A 9098-nucleotide genomic window follows, 5' to 3' on the forward strand; every position below is an offset into this window, starting at 1 on the left:
CGTTAAGCGCAAAAAAAAAGCAAATGGGGTATAGGGATATTATTATACAGCGCGTAGTTGGTCAGCCATTTAAAGTTGCGACGAGTCACACGTTGTAGATGAGCAATTTAGCCAGTGGCAGTACAGACCGCTAGCCTGGGGTCTTTAACGTGCACCACCCAGTAAGTGATACACGACCGCACGCCGGTACGATGCTCATCCAGATCGAAACGGGCAGGCGTGGGGCTCGAACCCAGGATCCCTGGGTTCTGCGCGTGAGCTTTCGCTCCACGCGCGTCGAGCTGGTGTGCGCTTTAGCCCTATCGACCACCGATCTTCTTTTTTTTTTTTATTTATTTCCGGTCAAAACAGGATGAAAAAGCACACAGTCATTCACATACGTACAATTTGTTCAAGAGCGAATCAGCACTTAGCAGCGGTTGCCAGCGGATTAAAATATTTTTAAACATACCAACTCATCCAGTATTGGCAATCATTCAGGGGGTTCAGGGAGTGCACGGTATACCTCGCAAATATATGCCACACTTTCAATGAAATTTTCTCTTACAGTTTTGATCCCCACGATGTTAAGCGCAGTGAACACGACGTAGCGCAGAACGCGCTCCTTTCATTGGCCAGTGACCAGGAACTCGATATCTGCGACCAATCAGTATCAGTGTGCGCTGCGCTACGCCGCGTCCGTCGACGTTACGTTGGAGTATAAACGTACTTACTTTAGAGGGACCATGAAATAAATTTTCGGCTAGAATAAATTGGAATATTACTAATCGCATACCGTTTAGTGAGCCAAAATAAAACTAGATCACGAGTGTAGAAAGGCTAAGACCTGCTTTTCGGTAAAAAACGTTAACAAATATAACGGACTATTCCGTACCTCCTTTCCCTCAAAAGCTCTCCACCTTTTCACTGTATCCATCCGCGGTGCCCAAGCACGTCAGCCGACCCTAGCTCACGCATTGGACACGAGCACTGCGTGACACGAACGTATGCGCTCGTCGACAATTAATTCATCTACGAATACTTGAATTCGCGTTCGTGGCCAATAAATTCCGTGACGATACTTTTCATTACTTGACAATGCCAAGTTCCATGGTGCGCTTAAGAAACACGGCAGAACCTTGGAGTCATCACCTCCGGTGCCCAAGGACGCCACGACCACGTGATTTCTCATTTGGCTTTTGTGTTGAGGATTATAACTAAGGAGGAAGAAGTTGAAACATCATTTCATGGTCCCTTTAAGAACCCGGAAGCGAGCGCGCGCTCGTTTCCTTCCGCCGGGCTTTGGCTGCTCTAGGGAATAAATGGGCAGAAAAAGCGGAGCATGTACTCGGTTTATCCTGTTAGAATTTATAGGGCTTGCTCAGCCGTAGTATGGTGCCTGGAGCGCGTCTCCGTTTGGTATGTTTAGCGTCCTACCCCGCCCATACACCAAAAGTGTTCCCGAAGTGGCAACAAGTGACGTCATAAGTGTCGGATGTTGCGGTCCTGGCGGTTGGTCGTAGAAATCCTGGCAAAAAAGCACGAGCGAACGTGTCGCGGCGTCCCAACTTCCGGCTGCCAAAGCTTCCATTAACTGCCACACAGGAGTGCGGTCTGCAGCAGAACAGGCGTCTGCCACATCCAGCACCGTCGCTGGGACACAGCCAAGATCGCGACCGGCGACCTCATGACAATTCTATGACGTCACCAGGTGAAAATTGAGGAACTCCTTTTTTTTGGGGGACGCGGTAAACACACCAGTCAGAGGCACGTTCCAGGCACCATAACCGTAGTGAACGCTGTTGTTTTCTCGTCGTTCCACTCAATGGGTGAGGAAAGGCCCTATTTGGTCTTCAGCAGGTTCGTGAAAAGCTGCAAAAGTATTGCACAGTTGCGCACAAATCGGTGGGACTGTTTGTGGTTGAATAAGGGTTGAATGTGGGTCTAAAACTATTTTAAATCGAAAACGCCTTCAAATTAATAACCTCCATGTACTTCCGAACCTTATCACAATCAAAATATTTTACGCACCACTTTTTTTTTTCAGGAATATTCCTCCGAAGATCTGCCCATTGTCGAAGAACTGGGAGGCACGCACTTTGCAGCCGACGTTCAAGAAGTGAACGCAAGGTTTCGCGTTTGGACTTCTCGCGTCCGGGACAGAAACCCAGACCATATGATTTGTGTTGAGATGGCAGAGCACACGCCTCATATCAGCGTGTACGAGTGGACCGACATGATCAGCAAGCACTTAACGTATGGCCTCCAACCCTGGGAGGTTATTTATGTACAGAGGTTTCCAGGCTTACAGTTGACAGATAAGCTTGTAGATGAATACAGGAACAATACAAGGCCAGCGATGAACTGGATCACTATGGTGATTCACTACTACCTCATGTGGGCGTCCTCTTACCGGTTGCAGCGCATGAGCGTATGGAGCAACAGCAAGTGCACCGAGTACCTTTGGGCTGTGGCGCCCTTTGCACTTCAGGCGCTCTACGCCCAGGAGCACGTCTCCATCAATCAGGTGGAGGTGGCCAAGCACATGTTTAGGCAAATGTCGTACGCCTTTCGCCACAAATTAAAGTGGATGACAAACAGTTCGCGAAAGGAAGCGCTGGAGCGCTTCCACTCGCTGGTTCCAATTATAGGTGTGCCGGACGACTTCTATTCCCCACTCAGAATGGACAAGCATTATTCCTATCTGCCCAAGTTCAAAGCACCGTTTGTTGTGAGCATTCTGCTGGCTTTGGAAGCCAAGGCCAACTTCGAACTTTTTAACTTCATGGTGACGCGCTTCGGGAAATGGGCGGATGCTTCTAGGTGGAAGTCTCCTTTCGTGCTTGAGGCCGCTGAGACTCGCGGCCTTTATATTTCGGCCAACGCCTTTTACCTTTCATATTACATGGCCATCTTCATACCCAGTCCGATTATGGCCATGCCGTTCATGGATGAGGACATGGCGGTCATCTCGTACGCTGGCCTTGGCCACTCCATAGCTCACGAGGCCATGCACGCGTACGACATGGGCCACATCGACGAACGCATCAACGGCATGAAAGGCGCCTGGGGCTACCAGGTCAACGGAGGCTTCAGTCAGAGGGTGGACTGCATAACCAGGTTGTATGATGGGCTGGTTGTCGAAGCCAGAAAGAACTACACCAGAAGCACTTTGTACGAGAACATGGCGGACATTGCGGGTATGGAGCTGACGCTAGCCGCCATGCAAAACGACTCGTGCTACCGCCCGGATGTCCGCCCCAGGCTAGTGGGCAATACAACCCAGCAACAATTATTCTTCATTGCATACTGTCACCAGTACTGCTCTTCTGATGCATCGCTGAAGGCATACAAGATTTCTGGCCATCCTCGAAACGACCACCGGTGCAATATCGTTGTGAGTGTGACTCCCGAGTTCCGTGAGGCCTTCCGTTGCCCTGTGCCACAAACGGAACAGTGTCACTACCTGACTTAAAAACAATTACGATAGTTTTTTTTATGCAATAAAAAGTACGAGCACATTTTTTACACACTCCGTTCTTACTTCTTATTGACCGTATCTGCTGCTCTCTCGATATTGGCGACGCGCGCAAACGAAAGCGGCGCTGTGATCCGTCTTTTATGATTGGTTAAGAGCCCACAGAGTTAACTTCAAAATACCTGGGCGGTTGCATTTGGATTCAGATAACGAGGTGCAGTCAAAATTTGTATTTTGTTTCAAATCTTTATATTTCGTGGCGCATATGTTCCAAGAAAAACAATAATTTTTTTTAACGCCCTGACATTTTTAATTTCCGAGAAAAAAACAAGAAAAAATAAACCTAAACAAGCTGCAGAGGACGGCGAGGCTTTGACGATTGTCTTGTGTGGCGTTTTTGAATCACTATCAGTCTCAAAGTATTGAAAAAAGCTTCTACATTTTTTTTTATTGTGATGTATATAAAAGTAGGTAAATCAACATTTTAAGTGCTATTTATTATTCTTAGCTCCAATCTTTGTCAAAATCGCCAAACATGCCTCCGCAAACAACAGTAACCTAACCTGCTAATTTTTTTTTTTTGGTCGACTATGTTTAGTGTTGCTTTCAATATAGTAACACGTGTAGGACCTTTCATTGCCTTCCAGATTATGCAAAGCTTGTCTTGATTATGTACGAATAATGAAAAAAAAATTATGAAACCAAGAAAGTTTTCACTTTTCGTTCAATTTCAGTACGCTGTATGAAATAAAAATTAATTTTTTTCTTTTTGTTGTGTCGCGCCGAAGCGCCAAAGAACAGAAGCTCCCACGCAGAGGAACAGCACACAAAGAACAAATTTAATATGGCGAAGACACATTTTACAGGTCAAAGACCAGCGCACCCTGGTGGTGAGAATAGGAACCTGTTACGTTGCTTTATACATACACAACACTCCTCCACACTTACATAAAGGAACACTAGTACACCAGTCTATTTGGAGAGCGTCGATCTCTGCTCGACGCCCTCCAAACTTCCTGAGCAGCTAGGCCACTGTCAGCATTCAGTGGCATAGGCACCTCACATTCGCCCCGTTCATCAACACTCTCACTGTCACTCGATCCACTCTCCGAAAAGGCTGATCGGGAGGAGCCCTCACTTCGAAAGCGCAAGTGATCAGCATGCACATAACGAATCTGGTTAGCCACCCGCACCAGGTATGTAACCGGACTGATTACTTTCTTTAAAATACCTATAGTCCAGTTTACTCTCTCTCCCTCACATTTCTGACCCAAACTCTGTCGCCCACTTGAAAGAGTTTCGTTGGACCTCTGCGCTTGTCAGCCAGCTCCTTTTTCTTGTTTTGCTTCTCTCGTCGTGGAAGGGACGTTGCACCTGGCTTGAGCTGCGACAGTCGGGTCCGCGGAAGCCGTCCCAAGAACAGCTCTGCAGGGGCCTTTCCAGTACTTGTGTGTGGTGTCGTCTGGTAGGCAAGTAGGAAACACGACAACTTCTCCTGGATATTTCGTCTCTTCCCTCGGAGGTCGTCTTCAAGTACTTGCTTGAGCAGCGCTCGCTTGACTGTTTGCACAGACCTCTCCGTGGCGCCATTCGAACTTCGAAGCCGGGTAGTAGGGTGCGTCATGGTGTGCACCACTCCTTGATCCTTCCAGAAGTTCTTGAACTCCTCACTTTGAAACTGGGGGCCTCCATCAGTCACCACTTCTTCGGGTAGTCCAAACTGTGCGAAGACAGCCATAAGTTTCTCGACTGTCTGGGGTGTGGTTGTGAAAGACATAGGCAGGACCTCAACCCATTTAGAAAAACTCAACCAAAACAAACAAGTTGGTTCCCGACTTGGTTGCAAAGTCCAAGTGAATACGTTCGAAGACCCGCGAGGTCATCTTCTATGGCTGGAGTGGTACTGGAAGAACGTCGTTTTGGACCGCTTAGCAGATCTCGCATGACTGCACCTTGTTCTCGATCATGGCGTCGATTCCGGGCCACCACACATGCCCTCTCGCAAGTTGTTTCATCCGCACCATTCCTGGATATTCTTCATGCAGGCTCTTGAGGACCGTAGCCTGTAGTGCCTGTGGAATCATGACTCTAATCCCCCACAGTAGGCAATCTTGGTCCGTTGACAGCGTCTCCCGCCTCTGCCAGAAGGGTTGCAACCCTGGATCTCGCACGGATGTTGGCCAACCTCTGTTGGTGTGTTCAAGGACGCGTTGCAGGAAGGGGTCGCTGAGGGTCTCTTTCCCCACATCGGAACTTGAAAGAAGCGGTTGCTCTGTGGGTGAAAAATATTTCAACATACTTTCCTCTCCTACAGTTGTCTTCAGAGGAAGTCTCGATAGGGCATCAGCCTCCCCGAGCTCCCCGCCCTTGCGGTACAGGATCTTGAAGTTGTACTCTGCAAGTAACAAGCGCCACCTCTGGATCCTCGAAGCCGCTATGGCTGTTGTAGAATGCTTAGGTCCCAGGATCGACGTTAGCGGGTAGTGGTCAGTTACCAGGGTGAACGAACGCCCAAAGAGATACCGGTGGAATTTCTTGACCACAAATATGAGTGCCAAGGCCTCTCTTTCCACTTGTGCGTAGTTCTTTTCAGCCACAGTAAGCGTCCTAGATGCAAACTTTACTGGTCTGTAGTCCCCGTTTCCCATGTCTTGTGTTAAGACTGCTCCGACGCCGTAGCTGGATGCGTCGGCCGTCACTCGAAGTGGTAGACTAGGGTCGTAGAGGACAATTACCCCAGCACTAGTGCACAACTGATCTTTGCTTCTGTCTACAGCCTGTTGGCATTCTTCCGACCAATGCCACTTCTTGTCTTTCTTTAAGAGTTCATACAAAGGTCCCAGTGTGGCAGCTAAGTCTGGGAAAAAACGAGCATAAAAAGCTAGCAGCCCCACAAATGCCTTAACCTCCGTCATGTTACTCGGTGCGGGTGCCTTTTCGATAGCCTCTACCTTCTCAGGGCATGGCTTCAAACCCTGGTCAGTACCCGGTCACTGACATGGACCCAATGGAGTCGATTTCTGGGAAAACTGGGCGCTCAGCAGCGCTTCCGTGGTCGGAGGCGCTCATTATTGCAACGAATCGGAGCTTCATTGCTCTATTAATAGATTGCGAAAGTAAAATAAGCAGCGATAATTATGTACATAAAATGAAGCGCGAACGTTTTAATAATTACTTTGACGCCGTCGAGCTAGCTGGAGCGGCTTCCTAGCCGTTTGCGTAGACGAAGCCGCTCAAAATCCAACATGGCGCAGCCCTTCCGCCGTGCCCTGCCGCTGCTCCCTACCGTGGTACCGCCGGTACCGCGGTAGGTTTTGTTTAGAAATTTACGGTTCGCGCGTGCCATACCACGTGTTATGGCAAAGAATTGTAAGTTCTGCTTGCCTACCTTGTGTCCAGCAGTTGATAGCCCGTTACTTGTCGTCGGCGTCTTCCAGGGAATCGAAACAGATGCAGCATTTTTTGCACTCGTTGACGCATTTATTCAGTCATTTGCATGACAAGGAAAAACAATTTACACTGTCACTTTATACAAGCGTTGCTATGCGGAAAAAAAAAATAATAATGAGCGCAGTATCTACGTTAGCAAGACGTGCTACAGTGAAAATACAATGTGCGACACTGTAAGCGCGAACATGACATAGCTTTTTCACTTTGAAAGGCTACTGGCGCGCACCAACAATTACTGCCTTAAGCGCGAAACACATGTACGACGAAACCGTCCGATCCGACGTCCGACCGCGCAATACGACGGTCGGAGGCGAGGGTTTTCAACGCTCTCCGATGCTACGAAAACCCTCTCCCCCCAAGGTCATTCCGGCAGTCCGCACGTCGGATCGGAAGGTTTTCGTCGTACATGTGTTACGCGCTTTAGTTCGCCAAGTGACTGCTTATAGTTTCGTAAACCTCAGACGCAACTATGGCGCGAGAATATCGGTCTTCGCGATTGAAAAACAATAGTCATGTCTCGCTAACATGGTCGATCGTTTCGGTCACGCCGCTATAAATGTCAGCGGAAAACAAACAGCGCAAGGACAAGGACAGAGTAGAAGGCGGTAGACACACACAGCGCTGACTTACAACTGAGCTTTATTGGAACTGACAACCTGTATAAATACACAATTTGCCCGGCCCAAAAGCCAAGAAAAGAAACACAAGAGGAGGACTACACGTGTTCCTAGAGTCATCTGCAGGCGCCGTTGCTCTCCGATCTCATTTATACAGGTTGTCAGTGCCAATAAAGCTCAGTTGTAAGTCAGCGCTGTGTGTGTCTACCGCCTTCTACTCTGTCCTTGTCCTTGCGCTGTTTGTTTTCCGCTAATATGAATGACCAACTAGCCCAATCGTCAACACAACTGAACTATAAATGTCATATTTTCGGGGACTGATATGTGTCCCGATACAATTCTATCTCGTCACGTTAAATAAAGAAACCCGAAGTACGTTCTATGGACAAATAGCTTGGGAGCGAAATGGATAAATACATGTTTTTTTTATCTTTTTATTGTGGTCTCTGTAAAGACAAATGTAAAAAAAAAGGGGGGGGGGGAATATATTAGTGAGGCAAAAAAGAATGACGAGGGTAGAACGTTGGGCGAGTTGGTGATTGATTAAAAAGCGCGACAGGACAACGGACGCAGAAGGAGACACAGCACTGTGTCTGTGTCTCCTTCTGTGTCCGTTGTCCTGTCGTACTTTTTAATCATCATAATCATTTTCAAAAAAGAATAGTAAAGCTCTTCGGTTACGGAATTTACCCAGAGCTGCACTATTGTCAGAAATGAAAATGGTGACTCAATGGTTACAATTTTCAGGGGTCTCCAGCCTGAATCACTTGCAGTTCTTTTCCTTTCCCAGTTGCAGATGACAAAAATAAACAACATACCACCTTCATTGTTTATTCTTTGTGATCTTGGCAGTGATTCAAGATTATGGATGACCAACATTATGGAGAATTGTTTTTGGAAAATGGAGATGTCCATATTAAAGAGAAAATACTGTAACAGCAAACAGAAACGTCTGTTTCCGTGACATGAAAACACAATAATCATAATTTCAGATATGTGTTACATAGAAGCAAACCCAGTGTGAAGTAAATATGCAGCCTTGCCGGAGAATTGTATGCAAACAGCCCTAATGGTAAGGCAGGCACGTAGCCAGGGGGGAGGCCCATAGGGCCTGCCCCTGCCCCCCCCCCCCCCTGAAATATTCCATTTTGCTAGGACCTCCTCTCCCCCTCCCCCTCATACAGCATTTTGTCATGAATGCCCCCCCCCCCCCCCCAAAAAAAAAAAAAAATCCTGGCTACGTTCCTGCAGTGAGGTATGTCTAAGAAGATATTTAAATAGGTTGTGGAATCTCAAATACCAACCTGAATGTATATTACGATAAAACATCAATTCTTCAACCTGTGTAATAAGACAATAATGCAAAATTTTAGTGGGTTGTCTTTTTACGAATGTTTCTAATGTAGTACCTGTTACGTCATACTTGATTTTTTGTGTATAACCCCCCACTGTAATGCCGAAAGGCGCTGTGGGTATCAAATAAATAAATAAATAAATCTTAAAGAGTGAAACTCTCCAAATACGTAGTTTGAATTCTAGCTGCCAAAGGTCCTGGAATCACTGGTTCGAAGCAA

General features: G+C 47.3%; 1 protein-coding gene across 1 annotated transcript; it reads left to right on the forward strand.

Moving 5' to 3' along the window:
* Window positions 1-2170: 2170 nt before the first annotated feature.
* Window positions 2171-3454, forward strand: LOC120843074 (neprilysin-3-like). Its single transcript, XM_040214290.1, has one exon. It carries the CDS (start codon window positions 2171-2173, stop codon window positions 3452-3454), a length of 1284 nt encoding a protein of 427 aa, XP_040070224.1.
* The last annotated feature ends 5644 nt before the right edge of the window (window positions 3455-9098 follow it).

The sequence above is a fragment of the Ixodes scapularis genome, unplaced genomic scaffold (assembly GCF_016920785.2).
Source record: "Ixodes scapularis isolate PalLabHiFi unplaced genomic scaffold, ASM1692078v2 PGA_scaffold1__304_contigs__length_218370807, whole genome shotgun sequence".
In the NCBI taxonomy this organism is placed as follows: Eukaryota; Metazoa; Arthropoda; class Arachnida; order Ixodida; family Ixodidae; genus Ixodes; species Ixodes scapularis.